General features: G+C 41.6%; 1 protein-coding gene and 1 long non-coding RNA gene across 2 annotated transcripts; both read left to right on the top strand.

Annotated features, from left to right (window-relative positions):
• The first annotated feature begins 13,118 nt into the window (after positions 1 to 13,118).
• Positions 13,119 to 14,396, top strand: LOC144520364 (uncharacterized). The gene is made up of 2 exons (XR_013502205.1): positions 13,119 to 13,236; positions 13,555 to 14,396. It is a non-coding gene; the product is annotated as an uncharacterized LOC144520364 (long non-coding RNA).
• A 619-nt stretch (positions 14,397 to 15,015) lies between these two features.
• Positions 15,016 to 22,352, top strand: tmdd1 (transmembrane and death domain 1). The gene is made up of 7 exons (XM_078253888.1): positions 15,016 to 15,021; positions 15,265 to 15,283; positions 15,819 to 15,920; positions 17,373 to 17,564; positions 20,370 to 20,489; positions 21,379 to 21,537; positions 22,063 to 22,352. Exons 1-7 carry the CDS (start codon positions 15,016 to 15,018, stop codon positions 22,350 to 22,352), a joined length of 888 nt encoding a protein of 295 aa, XP_078110014.1.
• The last annotated feature ends 369 nt before the right edge of the window (positions 22,353 to 22,721 follow it).

The raw sequence follows: 22,721 nt of genomic DNA, 5'->3' as shown, positions 1-22,721 counted from the left end.
CACTTATCGTTATTTCTCTTTAAAGTGCTCATATTATTCTTTTTCCTTTATTGTGTTATATATCTTTTTTGTGCACGTTATAGGTTTAGAAAGTGAAAAAGCCCAAAGTCCACCCCAAAGGGACTTACCATCTCCAACAGAAAACACTGTTCACCAACTGCTCCAAACAGCTCTATTGTAGTCCAGCCTTTACTTCCGTGACGAACGTGCGTCACTTTGTAACACACGTTATAATGCTCGCCTAGCTGCTAGCGTGGCACGCCCTCATACTCTGCAACGGACTAGCTAGCAGTACTTACTGCGCATGTGCGACTCCCAACAAAGATCTCACTCTGTAGCTAAAACAGAGAGCTCAACACACAGGGTGAAAAGAGGAACTGCAGCAATGTGCAGTACAACAAATATATGGTGTTTTCTGAAAATTAAACCACATAAACCTATTCTGGTACAACCTCTAAATACAATTATGAACCTGAAAATGAGCATAATATGAGCACTTTAACACAAACAAGTGCAGAAGTCTGACAAACTAGCATTCTGCTCATCATAACAATGTACAAATACTTTTGGATCACAGCAGGCCGATGGCCATTCCGTGTGACATAGAAGCGAGCTTCCCCACTGGCTGGCCAACCATGACAAATGCAATCATCATTGACAGTTAGACAAGAAGATGCCACTCTCATGTCTGTAGGATAATATGCTTAGCTTTTAGCTTAGCGTAAAGTTAGAAAACAGGGTGAGACCAGCCCCCCAGGAACAGCGCGCATCCATTCAGCTGATGTTGTCCAGTGGTCACTCGCCATATTGCAAAGAAAACAAAACCTGCGACCCAGGAGAACTTTCTCCATAGGCCACCATTGTAAAAGAGACATCTGTAAAACTGCTGCCAGGACACCTCCAACTGCGAACGAGGTCGGTTATGAATTTTTATTCCATGGACTATTAATATTTAAAAAACTTTCCTTGAGCCGAGAAAAGCGATTTAAAAACCAATCTGCGCATATTCGCATATCACGGAAGTAGAGACTTTTAGAGACTAGAAACGTTTTTGGCGGATGCGCCACTGAGCAACTCTAGGAATGAACGGGGCTCCGCCATGAACGTTGTATCCAGGTCTTATAATACATCCATGGGGAAACAGCTAGCCTGGGTTAAAAAAAAGAAAAAGAAAAAGCCAGACCAGCTGTTTCTCCTGTTTCCAGTCTTTTTGCAAAGCAAAGCCAACCGGATGCTGGCTGTTGCTATATATATTTACCAGTTGACAGTTATAAGAGTGGCATCAATCTTTTCATCCAACTCTTGCCAAAATGTCAAACTACTCCTTTAAGATTGTTTTACTTTTAGCACCTGTCAACAGCCATTAATCTAAATCTAATTAAGAGCTGGTGCTTTGTTTACTATCCTTTCAAGATACCGCTTGGATGCAGTATTCAGCAAGAAAGGACCACTGACATATTCTTTACCTGCATAGTTTGACCAAATAAACATTTTCAAAGAGACAAACCGGTGCAGTGAGCACCCTGTCACACCATGCTCACTTTTTCTGCTGCTTGTTTTGTTTCCAGATTAACTTTTGACTGCAGAGGCTGAAGAATCTAAGTTGGCTCTCAGTGACCCCTTTCAGTCCCCTTAGACAATGTATTGACTTTCTGTGTCAAGGTACCAACACCCTGTGCTCTGAGGTTAACAGGAAAAGAAAAGAAAAATCAATCCATCTGTGAATGTGTGTATTTGGAAAACAGGGATTCAGGAAATACACCTTGAAAAGTTTGCTTTATTATGTGAGTTGGGAATTCAGGTTTCAAGTTGCTGCTGAATTGATAAGTGGGGCTGCACATGAATGTAAGATATAAGTTATTTCCATATTAGCCAGACAGCACAGTTCAATTCTTGATACAAAACACAACAATATGCACAACGCACGCACACACGCACACGCACTCACACTCACACACCACACTCGCACGCACACACACACACTCACACACACACTCACAGCACAGACAGCACAGTTCAATTCTTGGAATAAAACACAACAATATGCACGCATGCACGCACACACACGCACACACACACACTCATGCACTCACGCACACACACACACACACACACACACACACACACACAGACACACACACACACGCATACATACGCATACATACACACACACACACACACACACACACACACGCATACATACACACCACACACACACTCACACACTCACACACACACACACACACACACACACACACACAGAAGCCAAAATCTGTGCCCTAATCACCATCAGAAAGAAATTCCAGCAGTGCGATATTTGACCCAGGTGCTCCATGTCTGTTCTGTTGTGTGACCAGGTTAACTAATGGACTAGTTAATCAAAGGGTGTTGGTCATGTCTGTCTCACCTTTGTCAATAGATGAGTGTTGACCTCTCAACTATGCCTGCCCCCGGTCCCCTCCCACAACGCAGACATAGAAGCTCCATACACTCGCATTCAAAACCAACCCCCAGCAGGCTGGAATGTCCCCAGTTTCTATAGAAGTATGGGGTTAGTGAAAAGACAGGTATTCTGAACAGAAAACAAGCCCAGACTCATTCACTGATGAGGCTGCAGGCACCATTATAAAAAAAATACATGGGAGTGTTTTGGGGAGCTGTTTTGTCTGTAGTCTCACTGAAAGAACACAGTCTTGGCAGAGAAAATTTTGCAAATTCTGCAAAATGTGACCGCAGCCAAACATAATGAAACAATGCCTCTTATTACAACTTCATGTGTTGAATCCCCATGGCAACAGTGGGGAGTGACGTGTTTTGTTGATGGTTTGGACACAAAAAAAAAAAAAAGTACTGATGTGGTGTCTGTGGTGTGGTGCACCGTATCCGTAGCCGATCACGCTCCAGTATTATTCAGATAAGGCACAATGTTGCAGCAAAACGAAGCGTTTTCAATGATTCCCGCTGCGAGGCCATCCCTCCACTGTTATTACTGCACGTTCCATTACACCATGTCAGTGAGAGAAGTACATAAACACAGGGTACTGACAGACCCCCTGTCTCACGCATGAATGGGAGAATTATCCAGCTCCATCCTGCCCCAACACATTCATTTTGGGAGGCAACTTTTGACATATTGCACAGACACACACACACACACACACACACACACACACACACACACACACACATACACACACACAGCTCCATTTAAGAACTAGATTTAAAAGATTTTTAGGCATTTACAATGTGCAGTCACTCAGAAGTGGACACTTGATGGCACTGGAGAGCCCCTGGCCTCTATCCTAAAGTTCCACTCTATTTAATAGCAGCAGAGGAAGACATATTGACATTTTTCATTTAAAGTGACTATAATCAATATTTTTTATAATGACAATGGATCAAATGACGTGTGTAATGTGAAAGGGTCCACTCATGGTGACAAATCCAGAGACAATTATGATCCAACCCTGCAGTCCCCGTCAGCTCTAAAGAGCTTTATAGCCTCCTTTTGCTGGTTTGATTCACTCTGACAGCTCTCATAGCGTTGTTTTCAGGCGTAGCTACAAAATGTAGCTCTGAAATGAAGCTAAGCGTAAATTATTTCAGGAAGACTTCAATAACTTCAATCACCTCTCTCTCTTCCTAAAACTTTTCAGCTGGTTAGAGGCATTGACTTTTTAGTAAACCAATCAGAACTGGCCATGAAATTCATGATCCAATTACAGCATGTCATCCTGCTTTAAATGTTTTCTCTCCGTTGCTGTCAGCTGTCTTTTCAGGCAAATACGCAACCCTCCTCCTTCTACCTCCGGTCTCGTCAACCAAGGCACCCGGAGTGCCCTTCCGGTAGACAGCAGTCTTTGGGTTCCTTCTCCGCCATCACCAGTGTCTAGACTCCATCGGGGGATACAGCGGGGAAAATAAGTATTGAACGCATCAACATTTTTCCCAGTAAATATATTTCCAATGGGGCTATTGGAATGAAATTTTCACCAGATGTCAGTAACAACCCAAGTAATCAACACATACAAAGAAATCAAAACATGTATGTCCATGACAAAAGTTATGTGTATATAAATACTGAACATATGAAGAAAAAGGGGGTGTAAAAAGGCATGGGAAGCCAATAAACCAGATGAAATCTGTCAGTATTTAGGAAGCAATCCTGCCCCCTATTAGTGCAAATTAATATCAGCTGGATTAGTCCTAACTGATGGCCTATAAAAATGTTTCTCATTACCAAGGTGTCATTCAAGAAGCATTTCATGATGGGTAAAAGCAAAGAGCTGTCCCAAGACCTTCGCAAGCTTATTGTAGAAAAACATACGGATGGCATTGGTTACAGATGAATATCTAAACTTCTGAAAGTTCCAGTGAGCACTGTTGGGGCCATTATCCGGAAGTGGAAAGAACATCATTTCACCATTAACCAGCCACGACCAGGTGCTCCATTGCAAGATTTCTGACAGAGGAGTCCATAGAATACTTAGAAGAGTTGTCAAAGAACCAAGGACCACTCGCGGAGATCTTCAGAAAGACCTGGAAGAAGCAGGTACAGTTGTTTCAAAGAAAACAATTAGTAATGCACTCAACCGCCATGGCCTCTATGCACGCACACCACGCAAGGCACCACTGCTCAAGAAAAGGGATATGGAAGCTCGCTTAAAGTTTGCTTCACAACATTGAGACAAGCCAATGACATACTGGGAGAATATAATCTGGTCAGATGAGACCAAAATCGAACTCTTTGGCTGTCATAGCATACACCATGTTTGGAAGAGAAATGGCACTGCACATCACCCTAAAAACACCATACCAACAGTGAAGTTTGGAGGTAGGAGCATCATGGTTTTTCAGCATCTGGCACTTGCAGATTTCATATAATTGAAGGAAGGATGAATGGAGAAATGTACCTTGACATTCTTGATAAGAATCTGCTGCCATCCACCAAGATGCTGAAAATGAAATGAGAGTGGACATTTCAGCAAGACAATGATCCCAAACACACAGCCAAGGAAACTCTCAATTGGTTTCAGAGAAAGAAAATCAAGCTGTTAGAATGGCCCAGTCAATCACCTGACTTGAATCCAATTGAAAACCTCTGGAAATAAGAGGTTCATAGAAGATGCCCCTGGAACCTTCAAGATTTGAAGACAGTTTGTGTGGAAGAATGGGCAAAAATCACAGCTGAGCAATGTGTGCGACTACTTTTTCATACAGGAGGCGTCTTGAAGCTGTCATTATCAACAAAGTGTGTTCAATACTTTTTCCTTGTGTCATTTCACTTTATTACACACAACTTAATGTATGGACTTTTTTATTTTGACATCTTTGTATGTGTGGATTACTTGGGATGTTACTGAATCTGGTGAAAATGTCATGCTGATAGCCCCATCAGAAATATCTTTACTGAGAAAAATGTTGACCCGTTCAATACTTATTTTCCCCGCTGTATGTCCTGTTACTTCTACCCCTTTTAAATATTATTTATACGATGGAGTCTAATTGCCAAAGGCTCCGCATATTTCACTATGCTTATATACAATAAACTTCTCTCCTGTCTCTCCTGATTGAAATGTAGTTAAGTGGAAGTATGAGTAAAGCGGAAATACCTCAGTAAAGTACAGTACAAGGATCTCAAAATATGCCTTAGTACATCAATTAAGTGAATGTATGTGGTACTTTCCCCCTCTGTTTGATAACATGGATCTAGATCCAGATAGTATGCAAAATGTAATCTGTTACAGTTAGAAAGTCGATCGCTGAAAGATCAAAATGACTGCATGTTGAAACTACCCATTTATTCACAATATCAGTACCATGACCCAGGGTCACTGAGTATTGCACAGGACAGTCCAAATGACAACAAAAGACTTGCTTAGGAATTCTCTACGGCAGGGTTCTTCAACCTTTTTTAAGCCAAGGACCCCTTAACTGAAAGAGAGATGGAGCAGGGACCCCCTACTACATATATTGTATAAAATGAAGTTGCATATTAAATTGGGCCTACAATAACGTGTAGGGTGGCCTAAAGCATTTATACATAACTTTTTTTGCATAGAATACTAAGCTATTAAAATTGTCTCGTAATTGTTGGCATGGTTTTATAAATCATGTTTAAATGTTAAACATACATGTGGTACAGTCAATCCTTAGGATGAACTGTATCTGTGGATGGCCTTAGAGACTACCTTATCTATAGGCCAGTAAGCCTATCATCAGTGGGGATTTATATTTGCTAATAATATGTTGGATTCATTTTAGGACTTTTTAATTTTATTATATTAAAACAGTGTCAAGATATTTCAAACATACATCTCATTATTCATATTCCAGATCCTTCACACTAGGGCACAGACAAAAAATTCCATAATCATAAACAAACATATTAAACTACAACAAACTAAATAACACAAAACTACAAAACACACAAATCAAACAACAGAAAAAATGCACTCAGATAACACTTTTATCGTAATCCCTAACATTATATATGTAGTATTTTAGACATATGTAAAAATGTCTAAAATCAAAATCTCTATGAGACTGCCATATCTTCAAAAAGTCTGAGGTTCTGTCTTTACTAATATAATAAATTCTATCCAAAACAAAGTAGCTTGAGAGTTCATTCAACCAATGGACTATTGCTGGGGGGGTTTGGACGCCTTCCATTTTAAAGCTATACATTTCCTAGCTGCTATCAAAGCAAGATCTATGTACATACTTTCATATATATTCCACTTGTCAGACATATTGGTTCTCAAAAGACATAAAAACGAGGTGAAAATTTCCAAAATAACGAAAGTTGTTCACCGACTGAAGAAGGAGTCTTTCCAGGATATGTTATCCCAGAGGACTCCAGAGGCAGTTGCAAGGTACCGAAGGGCCCGAAGGGCTGCAGCCTCTGCCGTGAAAGAGGCAAAGCAGCGGGTGTGGGAGTAGTTCGGAGAAGACATGGAGAAGGACTTTCGGTCGGCACCAAGGTGCTTCTGGAAAACCGTTCGCCACCTCAGGAGGGGGAAGCGGGGAACCATCCAAGCTGTGTACAGTAAGGATGGAATGCTGTTGACCTCAACTGAGGAGGTAATAGGGCGGTGGAAGGAACACTTTGAGGAACTCCTAAATCCAACTAATACGCCCTCTATGGTAGAGGCAGAGCTGGAGGATGATGGGGGATTGTCGTCAATTTCCCTGGTGGAAGTTGCTGAGGTAGTTAAACAACTCCACAGTGGCAAAGCCCCAGGGATTGATGAGATCCGTCCAGAAATGCTTAAAGCTCTGGGTGTGGAGGAGTTGTCTTGCTTGACACGCCTCTTCAACATTGCGTGGAAGTCTGGGACGGTGCCTAAGGAGTGGCAGACCGGGGTGGTGGTTCCCCTTTTTAAAAAGGGGGACCAGAGGGTGTGTGCCAATTACAGGGGTATCACACTTCTCAGCCTCCCCGGTAAAGTCTACTCCAAGGTGCTGGAAAGGAGGGTTCGGTCGATAGTCGAACCTCAGGTTGAAGAGGAACAATGCGGATTCCGTCCTGGTCGTGGAACAACGGACCAGATCTTTACTCTCGCAAGGATCCTGGAGGGAGCCTGGGAGTATGCCCAACCGGTCTACATGTGTTTTGTGGATCTGGAGAAGGCGTATGACCGGGTCCACCGGGAGATACTGTGGGAGGTGCTGCGGGAGTATGGGGTGAGGAGGTCCCTTCTCAGGGCCATCCAATCTCTGTACGACCAAAGCGAGAGCTGTGTCCAGATTCTCGGCAGTAAGTCGGACTCGTTTCAGGTGAGAGTTGGCCTCCGCCAGGGCTGCGCTTTGTCACCAATCCTGTTTGTAGTATTTATGGACAGGATATCGAGGCGTAGTCGGGGTGGAGAGGGATTGCAGTTCGGTGGGCTGGGGATCTCATCGCTGCTTTTTGCAGTTGATGTGGTCCTGATGGCATCATCGGCCTGTGACCTTCAGCACTCACTGGATCGGTTCGCAGCCGAGTGTGAAGCGGCTGGGATGAGGATCAGCACCTCTAAATCGGAGGCCATGGTTCTCAGCAGGAAACCGATGGAGTGCCTTCTCCAGGTAGGGAATGAGTCCTTACCCCAAGTGAAGGAGTTCAAGTACCTTGGGGTCTTGTTCGCGAGTGAGGGGACAATGGAGCGGGAGATTGGTCGGAGAATCGCCGCAGCGGGTGCGGTATTACATTCAATTTATCGCACCGTTGTGACGAAAAGAGAGCTGAGCCAGAAGGCAAAGCTCTCAATCTACCGGTCAGTTTTTGTTCCTACCCTCACCTATGGTCATGAAGGATGGGTCATGACCAAAATAACAAGATCCAGGGTACAAGCGGCCGAAATGGGTTTCCTCAGGAGGGTAGCTGGCGTCTCCCTTAGAGATAGGGTGAGAAGCTCAGTTATCCGTGAGGAGCTCGGAGTAAAGCCGCTGCTCCTTCGCGTCGAAAGGAGCCAGTTGAGGTGGTTCGGGCATCTGGTAAGGATGCCCCCTGGGCGCCTCCCTAGGGAGGTGTTCCAGGCACGTCCAGCTGGGAGGAGGGCTTGGGGAAGACCCAGGACTAGGTGGAGGGATTATATCTCTAACCTGGCCTGGGAACGCCTCGGGATCCCCCAGTCGGAGCTGGTTAATGTGGCTCGGGAAAGGGAAGTTTGGGGTCCCCTGCTGGAGCTGCTACCCCCACGACCCAATACCGGATAAGCGGATGAAGATGGATGGATGGATGACAGTGACTCTCAATAAGACCTAATCACATTGTGCCATACAGTATTTGTCTAGAGCTCACACAAATCATATTCACACAGTTCTGTTACTTTCCGTGAGAGAGACAGACAGCCCATTTGTATTCTGGGTGTGACATTGCGAATCTGCATCCAAATGGAGAATGCAATATTTATGCTGCAAAAATGATGGCACTCTTCATTGTCAATTTGCTTGAACATGAAAGTGCATTAGAAGGTAGGTGCATTCCTGCTTGGGCAAGTCCGAACAGAATGAGCCAATGAGGCATCACAGAGAGAGAGAGAGAGAGAGAGAGAGAGAGAGAGATGGGGGAGTATCAAAGTAGAAAGACAACCCCTGGGCGGCTTCAGGCTATAGTGGCCGACACCCAGGAATCTCACACAAAAACATTCAAATTGCAATAAATGTCAAAAGCCAAAGTAAATATCAAATTTTTTAAATGAAAAAGCAATTTTGTTTCATTACTCAAAGGTAATTGTGATGTAATCTGCGATGCGTCTTCACTACATTGAAGCATGGGAATACAATATGCAGAACATAAATATTAAGATTGACGATAACACATGCAATAATCTGTGCTCATAATGCAGCATGTGACATGCTATGTACATGAATAAACGATAAGCATGTGGTACAGCTGTGGCATGTTCATGTACGTGTGTCTTAGTGAACACATTTCTGAATTAGTGTTGTAGCCTAACATACTGTAATTTGCATTTAGATGTAGATGCAGATTGATGCAAATTTCGGCAGTGATGGTACACTCCTACAGCATACAGAAGTTTTGCGATTTATTTTAGAGTTTACATTTTCATTCAGAATATCTGTTTTGTTTATAAAAGTTACTTTTTTTTATCAATTTGACTGAATGGCACAAGCGCAAACTAATTTAGTAAAGACTACCAGGGTTAGCACCTAACACCATAACTAACCCCAAATTATTTTGTAACGCTTTTATTTTGAAGTTTTACTTGTCAACAACAGAGCTGTTTTTTAGTGATTATTGTTCAGGTATGAATTTAATACCAAATAGTCATGTTAATGTCAGGGATTATGTCAAATACAGTCCTGTTTCCCACATGTTGGCACTGTTACGTTTCTATTTTTATAAAATACGATCTCAGATCTGTAATAATAACAATAATAATAGTGTTTCAGCCATCTGTGGAGGCTCACAGTACATTTATTCACACTAGCATGTGCATGTGAATCTACAAATGTGAATTCTGTGTTGAAGCTCACATTCCTAACATGTGTGACGTGTTTCAACGGAGCCCTCACTCGGTGTGCTGCCATCAGGGAGTGTAGAGCTGAAATACAGCACCTCTTCATTCAACAAATCTCTCTGTCTTAAGGGTCAACGCTCACCCTAAAACATCTCTGAATGACTGTGTCTTGCTCCTTCATTCCAGCAAAAGATCGAGGTGCAGGTGTTCAGCAACCTAAGGACTGAAAGCACTGTTGACCAACCTGTGATCCTGGAGGCACGTCTCTCACTGAGACAGAAATACATGTTAAAACTCAACAGAACAGCAGTTTTAAGTTGTTTTATTCGGAACAACATAACTCTCCAACCTGCCTGAAACATTGAGCAAACAGAGATACAGTAAAGAGATTATTTTCCAGAAACCCTGATGGATATTAAGTGTATGAAACATATGAAACTGCAAATTATGTAAGACCGGATCGGATCTGACTCACAGTCATAAACCAGCAGCAATCAAATCTACTCGGCAAAGCTAGTTAAACAAACAGGCAGACACTTTGTGGACTGCTTGATGTTCACACTTTTGCAATATTGTTTCAGTTATATCAATAAAAATACGAAAAAACAACTTTTTTGTAGATTGCAGCTACTGTTTAACACCAGGGCGTTTAATCTCCTCTGAGGCAGCTTCCCAAAAAAACAGCACACACCTTTATCAGAGGCTTCGGAGACATCAGGTAATGCATTTGATGCACACTGATACATGCTGCCGATATGGTCTAGCCAAAGCCATGTCTACACGTACCAAAACAATCTTTTTTTTCATTGTTTCAAGAATATGCGTATGCGTCCAAACGGATCCATTTGTAAATGACTCAACACGCTACTTCATATTCCAGGCCTATAGGTGGCGCTGTTTCTGCTACAGAAATTCACCAAAAACTGAGAAGAAGAGGCGGAGCATGCGCATAAAGCTTTCGCGCTGTATACAAACAGACAGTAGAAGAAGAAACCAAACACAAGAAGAAGAAGATGACAAAAATGGCTAGTAAAGGGAACCAGAAACTACACAAGCATGTAGTCCGCCATTGTTGTTGTTGTTATTGTTGTTGTTGTTGTTATGAGACGTCGTCGCGGGATAAGAGGTCGAAGGCTAGAGGTCGAGGGGTGTGGCGATGACATCATCGATACGCAAGTATGCGGCTTCGCCGTCCAAACGAAGACGCAAGGGCGGCGTTTTTGAATTTTTTCACCCTGGGACCAGGTTTCAAAAAAGTGTGTCTTCAGGCAGTGCGTTAACAGGACTCTTTTGGACGATCGGCCAAAACGATGCAAAACCTGTGCGTTTGCACCAAAAAGCGTTTCCGTGTGGCTGGCAAGTGGAAGTCTAGCTGTGAAAAAAAAGATTTGATGTATTTATTTGCATACACGCAGTAGTGGAAGAAGTATTCAGATCCTCTACTTAAGTAAAAGTACTAATACCACACTGTACAAATACTCTGTTAGAATTAAAGGCCCCGCAATGAAAATGTTACTTAAGTAAAAGTATGTAAGTATCATCAGGAACATGTACTTAGTATTAAAAGTAAAAGTTTTGTTTTGTGCCTATGTGTAAAAGGAACGAATGCTGCAAAAAAAATGACTCAGGGTCTTTGGATTAAATAATTGAATTGAATCTATTATGGCACCTTCCGGTCTCCCTGAAGATTCTTTGATTCGACAAATCGGCCTAAGAAATACAACATACTCAATGCAGACAAATCCTTTTTTTTTACTATCTTTTTTAGAAACTGGAAATGATAAATCAAAACAGTTCTGTCAATCAACTAAGTGTTTAATCGGCTTATCATTTCAGGTGTACTTGTAGGCCGTTATATTGTTGGGTAGTACGTTTCAAACTGAGCAGAACAGTATTGGTTCAGACAGTTCACAGTGCGATGAAGTCTTTATCAGCTGTGGTTAGGAAGCCAGATGCGGGGCTGCCTCCGAGCAGTGTTTTTTTTAAAGGCTCGTTTTTCAGCTGTCACCTTCCAGAGGTCCAAAAGATTACCGCGAACAAGTCACACTGTCCAGAGCTATCTGGCCCACCCAGAACACCGAGGCAAAGCACTGTCTGTCTCCAGAGAACAACAGCTCATAACTCAAAGATATTGGTGTCCTTGTCAGTAAAATCACATATAAAGAAGATTGGGCTCAAATGAATGTGCTCTCCAGAGAAATATCTTGTCAGGTGAGGCTCGGTGCAGCACTCTACCTCTCAGGAATGTATGGGCGCTGTTCTTCCTCACCCATCCCCCCCCCAAACCCTGCCATTGTGAGGGGAAGGAATGCTTTTCAAAAAGTCGGTCCTTTCACATTGAGGGATGTTGGGTGTCACCCCATTTTTCATTTAAGGCTGAAAGGAGGATATATATAGCTGCAAAGTTTCTTGTGAATTTTTAAAATGTATTTATGTATGTGTTTTTTCTGCCTGAAAACAAAGTACACTACCTATTGAACAGATGTTTCGAGTGTATTTCGATAATATATTACAGTGTGGATTATAGTGATTTTAGGGCTGACTTATACTCAGGAGGTACAATAGATTTTATCTTAATGCAAAGGCTTTTTGTTTCTTATCACAGTTGCAAATTAACATTCAAGTATTTGTATGAAGATGGGTTGAAAGGGCTTCTGAAATGCTTCAGAGATGCACTGGTCTAATGAAAAATGTGGTTTACCCTAGAGAGTGAGACAAAAAGGAGCGAATTACAGCAGAGACTCATCAAACAATGAACGCCAGGCCCTTATTAGATGAATATTACATGAAACTCCTTTATTTCATTTGTAAATGTGTATGCCTTCCTTGGAGTCTTCTCTCAAAGCCTTTGAAGTGGATACGATGTTGTGTCTGTTATGTTAATAAGAGATTTAAAAGAAATTGATGATTTTAATAAAACTGTTGTATGGTCACAACACTTTGGGGAATACTACCTGTACTTTGATTCCAGTTTATGTGTCTATTAGTTCTTTTTCTAAATTCTTGGCAATAAAACCACGCCACATGGCAGGGTGGGGCTGCTTTTTATGGCTGAAAAATGGGTTGTCCTACTCAGGTGCTTGATTCTTATTGGTCGGTGCAGTCCTCTAAAACACCAGTACCTGATTCAGGTAGGGAAAAAAGCCAGAGAGAAGACAGATGGCACGTTGTCAGCTGAACCTTCAGTCCCTTGTGAAGACGGCTTTGAGCTTGATTTTGATTTGCATTGCATTCACAGAGTCACTGGGGAACTTACACAGCAAATGAGGTGAGTGATGCATTTTAAGCGAGGTGAGACATTCGTCTATGCACAGAACAAAGCTTAAAGTTTAATCGTGCAAATACTTAAGACAGTAGATTTGTCTAGAGCTGTAGCTATAACTTATACCCTGGTACAAAAGTACCTGTGGGGAATTTATTAAAAGATTAAGATCACCTGGAGAAATCACAGGCTTGGAAGCAACATTTGTACTGGAAGATTCAGCAGGACGAACGAAGATCTTTGGGCGTAGGAGGGGAGCAGTTAGTGAAAGCTTCAGGTGTGGGGAGTGAGAGATATGTTGGTGTTGGTGTTGTCTTCCCCCAGGAGCGGGACTCTGAGGCGGACAGATAGCGGGGCTGGCCGGGGTGTCTGGTGACAGCGGGGGGCTTGAGGAGGGCTGTGGTGGGGTTGCATCACTGATGACTAAACAGTCATTCAGCTCAGGCCTGTGATAACGTGCCAGGGCTCAGGATTTCAACAGCAGCCTGAAACCCTGGAGCCACAGAGCAGGGCAGGCCTGGTCTCGCTCAGGCTCAGGCTCAAACTCCAACTCAAGAAAAGGGAGAGGCCAACCTCCAACCCCTGCTGCATTCACTGCCACCCCCTCAACCTCAGAGGCTTCCTCATAAATCATACAGTCCCAATCGCCTGCTCTGCACTAGGTGCCAGGGTCAGCCTCCATCTGGCCTCCAGCTTAACATTAAAAATCATCACTTTGGGAAAACTGTAATGAATCAGAATCGCAATAAAAATCACTTTTAGAAATGAACAAGGCTGTGTTATGTAAATGTGCGTTTCATATTTAAGACACATTCTGCAAGAATATTCCATGTGTTCTATCCTTCATTCCACCGGAGTCTGTATCTGTATTAAACCAGATTTCAGTGGTGTGAAGTGTACGAGACATGGGGATACTGCTTCACAAGCTAACACTCACAATATCAGAAGGCATCCAATTCAAAAGTCAAAGAAGTAACTCAATTGGTTCCATTTTGACGGCATGCTGAATGTTGGAAACTACATGGAAGATTGTACTGTTTATAGGGAACTGTATATTGTATGTGTTTCTCCTGCAGCATGTAGTGCAAAATATGTTATGCATGTATTTTCATCAATAAGATACTGTACTGAGCAACTCTGTAATATGAATAAATATCCCAACCTTGTGCCCAGTTTTTTTTCTTTGAGCATCTCAAATGATTACAGAGCCATTATACCACCCACACCCAACTTTCTGTGGTTTTCAGCCCCACAGCATTATTTTTTTTCATTAGCCAACATGGAGAATTTGAGACTCAGCCCACACAAACAACCTTTACGGTTTGGCAAATGAAGCTTATTAACAATTTAAAACATGTCCTGACTGTAGCCCACACAACAATGTCATTAAACATGTTTCTCCTTGCTAGAGAGATGCATCTAAAGTACTCCCAGTATACGTCGCCCCAGTAGTGCACATCAAAGGGGAAGACTGTTTTACTTTTCCATACCTCAGTGTTTCACACAATACTCCACAATGCGTGCGTTACCCACTACATATTCCATTCGTAGGTTAGGCTTTGTAGTTTTTATAAAGCTAACTGCAGGGTTTATCAATAAAACCTCTAAGTTCAATAGAATTTTAAATCAAACAGAGCATCTAGAGGTTTGTGAGCATGTCCATTCACTGCTGTGTCTGTTGTGTTTTTGGCTCCTGACAATCAATATGACAACCACAATATTTAAAATGTGAAATATTATTAACACCACAGAGCAGAGCAACATATTTTTGGCTCATGGTTATACATGTGGGTACACATTCACATACATATAAATGCACCCTCCTGGTTTCAATGGCATGGAATGGTTCCCCCAAACCCTCCCCCCAATGGCCTCTAAATGTATTTTAGCTTCTTAACAATGTCAGACTTTTAAGTGCATAGCCTCAAGCAATGTTAGTGTCGCAGACAACACACAAACAGTTTGGAATAGAGACAATGTGCAAGCTGCGGTGCTAAGAAGTTACCCTTGTAAAACTGTGTATTGTGTGGTCAGGTTAACCTGCAGCAGATGTGTAGGTGAAGCCATGAACTCAGCTGTATTGCTTGAAACAACTGTCACACACACATGTAATAATTTACAATACATATCACCTGATATTTATTTATCTCACAATAATAACATTAGTACATTACTAAAATTTTGCAATGCCATGCCTGTAGTGTGATGTCAATTGTTGCTTTTGACCGTGTTGTATACTTTTGAATTGAATATAGACTAAATAAGCATTTTGAAAGATCTGGGATCTGAACTTTTAATGGTATTTTGATACTATTTTTGGAAATTGTATAGACTAAACTATCTCTTTACTAATAAAAAAAAGTAAGTAAGTAAAAGAATTGTTACAACCCTCCAGTCAATCTTGCAATCTTTTCTAATGCTTCTCCTCATAAACATATTCCCAATGGCATTAATATCTCTTGCATGGTGATTGGCTCTTCCGAAAAAAGACAAAGAATGCTACATACACTGTTTACACTTCAACACATTCTAGATCATTTGTAAGTTTTGAAAATAAACTCCATATATTGTTAGCAGCACATATTGAGTCTGTACTACTTCAGCTGACATGAACGTCTGGAAATTATCTCCCCTCTTCTTCTTCTTCTTCTTCTTTCTACTTCTGAGTTCGACACTTGGAGAGGACACAGGTGAGAGCAAATGTTTTTACGGCAGGTGCAGTTACATCAGCAGCCAGCATGTTAAAAAAAATGAAGCTGAAGACACTCACAGAGAGTGTGAAATTGCTGATTGTTCAGTGTTTGGGAAATGATGATTTTTCAGTTTCTATTCTAAGCAGCTGCGGAGGGTTATATGACAGTTTCATGCAACACAAGCAGCACTTGCTAATTGAAAGTACAAACATGCTGCAGAAATGTTGTGACGTGTCAGCATAACATTCATTAACTGCAGTGGTGGTATGTAACTAAGTACATTTAGCCAAGTACTGTACTTAAGTACAATTTTGAGCTACTTGTACTTTACTTAAAGCTACATTGTGTAAGAATTTCTCCCATCTAGCGGTGAAATTGTATATGACAACCAACTGAATATTACTTTCTTGCCCCTCCCATTCTGATCACGTTTTAACTCCTACCGTGGCCGAATCCGAAATTAGCTCTTAGTATCGCCATCGTTTACACGCAGCTGTTCTAGCCACTCCAATATTAACTTTGGTCTCGTTGCTTTGCCTGTCGCGTTGTCGTTTTTATTCTCTTTTTCACTTCCCTGGCGAGTAATCTCCCCCTGGCATTCGTCACGGTGACACTGAGCGTAAAGCCCGAGACACACCAAGCCGATAATCGGCCATTGGACAGTCTGGCGAGGTCAGTGACTTGAGTTCATTCATCATTCAGATGTATTCTGAATGGCAGATTCTACGTGTACGAGAATACTTTGATTAGTTGGTGGAAGTAATTACACATGAATGAGCACATATTTGTGAAAGAACAAAGGGGTTTTTGCTAAGAATCAACTCAAAACATTACATAATGGTCTTTTCTTTTCATGCCACTTTCTACTTCTACTCCGCTACATCTCAGAGAGAAATATTGTACTTTTTACTCCACTACATTCATCTGACAGCTTTAGTTACTAAGTTACTTTCCAAATTAAGATTTTTGCACACAAACACATGTAGTTTATAAAATACGATGTTTTATTAAAAAATAAACTACCCAACAATATATAGGCCTACAAGACCAGCTGAAATGATAAGACCATTAAACACTTTACAGTTTCTAAAATGTGAGGATTTTTCTGCATTGAGTACTTTTACTTTTAATACTTTGAGTACATTTTCCTGATGATACTTACATAGTTTTACGTAAGTAACATTTTCAATGCAGGAATTTTACTTGTAACAGAGTATTTATACAGTGTGGTATTAGTACTTTTACTAAAGTAAAAGATCTGAGTACTCCTTCCACCACTGATTACCTGGAATGTACAGTGTTATAGTATGGTCATGCCTTTATGTAACGGTTGAGTACAAGCCTTGGTCCCATTGCCTATCGGCTAAACTGATGTTCTTCCTAGAGTATTTAGTAAGTATTTATATTAATATTTCCTTATGGTAATTAGTGCGTGTTTTGGCTGCTTAGTGGCAGAAGACATCAGTGTCCATCAGCTGGAGCGGTTAGTGGAGATGCTGACGTCTACAGAGTGCGAGGAGCTTCTGTTCGCCCTCTCTCACCCAGAGGAAAACATCTTCCAGCACGTTGAGCGCCTCTCACCACAAAAAAATCTACTCGATCTTAAGCCTCGAGCCAAGAGAGACACCTCATCTGCTGCAGGTCAGTAACACAACTCCGGCACTTCAGACCACAGAAATCATAGATGTCTAATGAGTGCATTATAGGCAGAAATGGAAAGAGTACTAGAATATTTCCTCAAGTAAAAGTACGGTTACAATAGAGACCTTTTACTAAAGTGACAGTACTTGTGTAAAGATGTACTCAGATGAAAGTAAAAAGTAGGTCAGTTTAAATGTACTCTGCGTAAACGTTACTGTGTTACATTTTTGAAGGGAGGTGGGGGAGGGGTATCTGATGTTATGTTACATGATAAAACTATTGACTAAAAGAAACAAATACTACCAAGGTGCCTTTGAGCAAGGCGCCGAACCCCCAACTGCTTGGAGTGCTCCTCCAAGGAGAAGCCCCTTCACTCTGACATCTCTCCATTAGTGTGTGTGTAGCATGTAATAGGTCCTGAGCATGTGTGTAATTCAGGCCTGTGTTTGATGTGTGTGCAACTGTACTAACAGTAAATTGTGAATTTCCACTCACAGGATAAATGAAGGTTCTAGTTCTGGTTCTTCTGGTTCTTCTTCTTCTTCCCTCTTCTTCCTCTTCTTCCTCTTCTTCTTCTTCTTCTTCTCAAAACACACCGTCTCTGGGTGTGAACCGCACCAACAACCTCTTATTGTCAAAAACAACAATTCCTTTTCTATAGACGGACATTTGCAGCCTGTGAATACAACTGATTATCAGTTAGAGAGAAACGACCACCTTCCTCAGTGTAGCCTTGATAGAATTAACCAGAAGAGGACCAAACTCAGACAATTACACAACTGGAATAACCGCCTTGCGGTAGTATGCCTCAGCCAACCAGTCAAGTTGCAGTTTACGTCCATGTTTGTCCAGACATATATAATATGTAGTAATTTAATGTAAAAAAGTTTTTTTTTTTTTGGTGAAACATGGATGCTTCGCACACATCTTCGACCCAGCAGCACAGAAGATCTATACAATCGCCACAGTTTCAAGATTAATGTCACCAATTCACTATCCGACCAAATGTCTCCCCTTCTCTTCCTGAGTTATACCGTTGAATAATGGGCAGAAAAGTGTGTTTGTGACCTTTGACCTTTTTGATGTAAAATGTCATCACTTCATCATTTTATCCAATTTGTGTCAAATGTTGTCATAATTAACATATGAATTATTGAGTTATGGCCAATGTGTACCTAAATATAATCAATTCATCCCTGAGTCCAAGTGGATGTTTGTGCCAAAGTTTAAGAGATTCCCTGAGATATTGCGTTCGCAAATAAACAAAAAGAGCTACAGTATGTACACCACGGCGGGTGCCACAAGCATTAACAGGCTGCAGAAATGAAATGTCATGCCTCTGTAACAGCAGAATGAAACATCACCAAGGCACCCATCAACAGAGACGAAAAAGCAATACTGTATAAACTCTACAGCAGCCCCAAAACAAAACACACACATTAAAGCACAAACAGAGCTTGCACGGTTTTTACACACCGCGTAATGCAACAAACACAACGTTACGTTTTTCCTCTGTATGGTGAGTAACAAAGGTCAATGCGTTTGTTGTTGTAGTCAGAACATTAGTCTGAGTTTTGTGCACCGCAAAGTCCTTCACAATCTGCCCTAGGTTCAACCTCTCAACTGTCCTCCTCAAATTCAAAACGTTTGGAGCTGAAAGAGGCTCTACAGTCACAGCTGTGACTGTCACAAATAGCAGAAAGGCCTCACAAACCTCACTGAAGGTAGAACTTCTAAAGGAAATAAAGTCACAGCCGGCAGACCCACCATGAAAATATTAGCATTAAGTGTTTTAGCTTGACCCAGCATGCACCTGTTGCTCACCTGGGTGCGTTTGATTTGGGTCAGTTAGCATGCTTGTCGAGTGGTGCATTAAATCAATGATTAACATAGATGCACCCTTTTTATTAACCAATGCCAGATAATAATGCTATTATCCTCACTATAACATAACATAACATTACTGCGTTACATTTTTGTTGTTGTTTATTTTTTGTACGAAACTTCCTCTTTGAGAGGAAACGTTTTACTTAAAAGATCATAACTTTACCCTGTACTGAGATTCTTTGAGGGGCAGGCTGCAGATGTTATTTAGTGTCCCACTGTGCATTTATGTATATGGGTATGTGTATATATCTTTTTTTTTGGTCCATTTTCTTGCACCCTTCAATGTCCATTTCTTGTCCTTTTAAAATGACTTTGTTTGTCTTTTGTTACTTATTCCAACTTGCGACCTTATTTGACCAAATTCTGATGTGCTATGTTCTGTTTGTTGTGTAATTGTATTATTTTTCCAAGCACTTTTTTTTAAAAGCAATAAAAAAAAAAAAAGGACAAAGATACAGACTACTAACGCTTCATATTCACTTCAGCTGAACTCTAGAATGCATTTTTGTAACAGAACTTTGAAATTGCTTTAGGAAGGGCTTTCTTCAGGGCCAGTAAGCAAGTAAAAAAAAGTACAATTTATGTATAAAGTGCTTTTCACAGACATAAGTCACAAAGTGCTTTACGGGGGCATAAAACAACATAGAACAAAGAAAGTATGATAGCCAGTGGGAATTATTACAGCGACCAATAAATCTTTCAACGTACATATGGACATGTGAGTATAGTTTTAAGATAGACTTGGCAAAATGTGAACATCTAAGAGTTACAGGCTATTGGCTGTAATAAGGTAGAAATGAAGTCCACCCTCAGACCTGTCTGTTTCTCACACGTCCAGCTCAGCTTGGGAAGTGTCTGGCAGCAGGCTGACTGTCAGAGACCTGCCCGTCTGAGAGCCATATGTTTTATGTTTACTAGATAGTGAGGCTCAGTGCCGGACGGCCCTGACAGACTGGATGCTGAGGTACGGCGATCAGACCTACTACGACAGGCTTTCTCGCGCCTTGCAACACATCGGCAGAACAGACATTGCCATTGGTAAGAAACAAATGGAGACAGAAAGAACCCATGTGACTCCTTTAGCACTGAATCTTTTCTCTTCATCTAATAGAATAATTCTGTGTGGTGCCACTAAGGCAATGGGTTTCATAATAAAATAGTTCACTTTGTATGTACAGTACAGTGTTGTCTCAGCATGTCCCTTGACAAAAAGAAATTGGAACAAAGCCTTAATTTGGCTACATTGCGGTGTATTTTCAAAATTGGTTTATTTCGGTCAAGAAGGCCTCCTCGAGACTTTAACAACCATGCATAATTGCTTCATTACTTTGAGATTTGTTTTAATTGGAACTTCAAAAGTGGCATATTTTGCAGACTGCCAGTCTCTGGCATGTGTTGCAGTCCAGTGTGTACACAACTCCACAGCCGAGTGGCGTTGGATAGAAGGAGGTGTAAATGATCTCACAGAGGACTCAGTGGAGCTGACACCAGCCACAGAACAAACCATCTGCTCCTTTCATCAGCAGCTTCGGAGTAACAAAAAAAAAAAGAAAGAAAATAAAAAAGACAAGGAGACAATGGGAAGAGATGAGTTATGACATTGGGGGGGCAGTGGTGGCTTTGATGAAAAAGACTGTGTAGATGCAAAATGCAGCAATTATCGTTCACTTGATTGCAGTTCTGAAGAGATCTACTCATACGCACAAACTTGAGTGGTTAACTTTTTTTTTTTTTTCTGAACCGAAGGACGGCAGTTGCTCTCCTGGCAGAACTAATTAGATTCAGGGCGAGAAAACAACAATTAAATTCAAATGTTCACTCTTTTAAAGGATGAAATGCATACACTTTCAGCATTTGATGTGACATAGAGATACTTTTAGATTGGCCCTGTGCTTGTGTGTGTGTGTTTTTTTGTTTTGTTTTACAGAAGTGGGAAAGAACATCAACCAGGACAAAGCCTTGAACTTGAAACGCTATGTTGAAGACTATCACAAATATGTCAACTCTTTAAACTTCCCACCGGTACAATTAGACACAATGGGCCAACCGCATGAAGAACAGAAGGCCAGAACACGAACACGAAGAGGTAATTTATCCTAAAGCTTGAAGGAGTCACACTATAAAATAGAATTAGTGATGGAGAACTGAGTCTTTTAACATGTATAAGCCCAAATATCTTTGGCTATTGATGTCAAGAGGAGATTTTTGGGTTATCCCTCTGGAGACTGTCTGAATGAGAAATGATAAAATGTTCTGCTGAATCCTGAATCTATTAAGTGTTTAGATGAGATGCCGGATTAGATTTGGTGGCCGTGGGCATGCTTCCAACTCATTACTTCTCAACATCAACACTCTCACGATATGAGTAGTATTTCCCAGGATACCTAAAAATTCAAAAATGTAATTATCACCTGTCCATTTTTTACATTTTCACCCGGGTGCTTCATTCAAGCTAAAACTTGACAAAAATGCTCCCACTGTCCTTTGAGATGATAAGTGTATCTGTCCTGTTCGTGCTGTGTGTATGTGTGTATGTGTGTGTGTGTGTGTGTGTGTGTGTGTGTGTGTGTGTGTGTGTGTGTGTGTGTGTGTGTGTGTGTGTGTGTGTTAGTAAGGGATCTGACATGGCGTGACCTGGATCTGATCGTGGAGCGGGCCCCCGTTGCTGTGTATCAGAAGGGGCCTTCAGATGTAGCTCTACCCCTCTTGTATGGCATCCTGCTGGGCTTCGGAGGCACCTTGCTCGCAGGCCTCTCTATACTTACTGTCATCATACACATCTCCCATAGAAAGCAGCAGAGCTGTCACCACAGGGTCACCGGGAGCCCCAGCAGCAAGCTCATGGTTGGAAATGTAATATTGAAAGATGCAGCTTCTGGGAGGTCAGAGACTGCAAAATAAGCAGCTTAGGGGTTGAAATGGTCTAAGGAGCCTTAAAAAATAAAGTCGGCATCACGCCCAACATTTAAAGGTCCCATGGCATGAAAATTTCACTTTATGAGGTTTTTTAACATTAATATGAGTTCCCCTAGCCTGCCTATGGTCCCCCAGTGGCTAGAAATTGGGATAGGTGTAAACCGAGCCCTGGGTATCCTGCTCTACCTTTGAGAAAATGAAAGCTCAGATGGGCCGATCTGGAATCTCCTCTTTATGATGTCATAAGGAGAAAGGTTACCTCCCCTTTCTCTGCTTTGTCCGCCCAGAGAATTTAGCCCACCCATGAGAGAGAGAGACATCATGGATTTCAAATGAGCAAAGTGGCAGTTGGTC

Source organism: Sander vitreus, chromosome 7 (assembly GCF_031162955.1).
Source record: "Sander vitreus isolate 19-12246 chromosome 7, sanVit1, whole genome shotgun sequence".
Classification (NCBI taxonomy): domain Eukaryota; kingdom Metazoa; phylum Chordata; class Actinopteri; order Perciformes; family Percidae; genus Sander; species Sander vitreus.
This window is presented reverse-complemented; position numbering and strand designations above follow the sequence as displayed.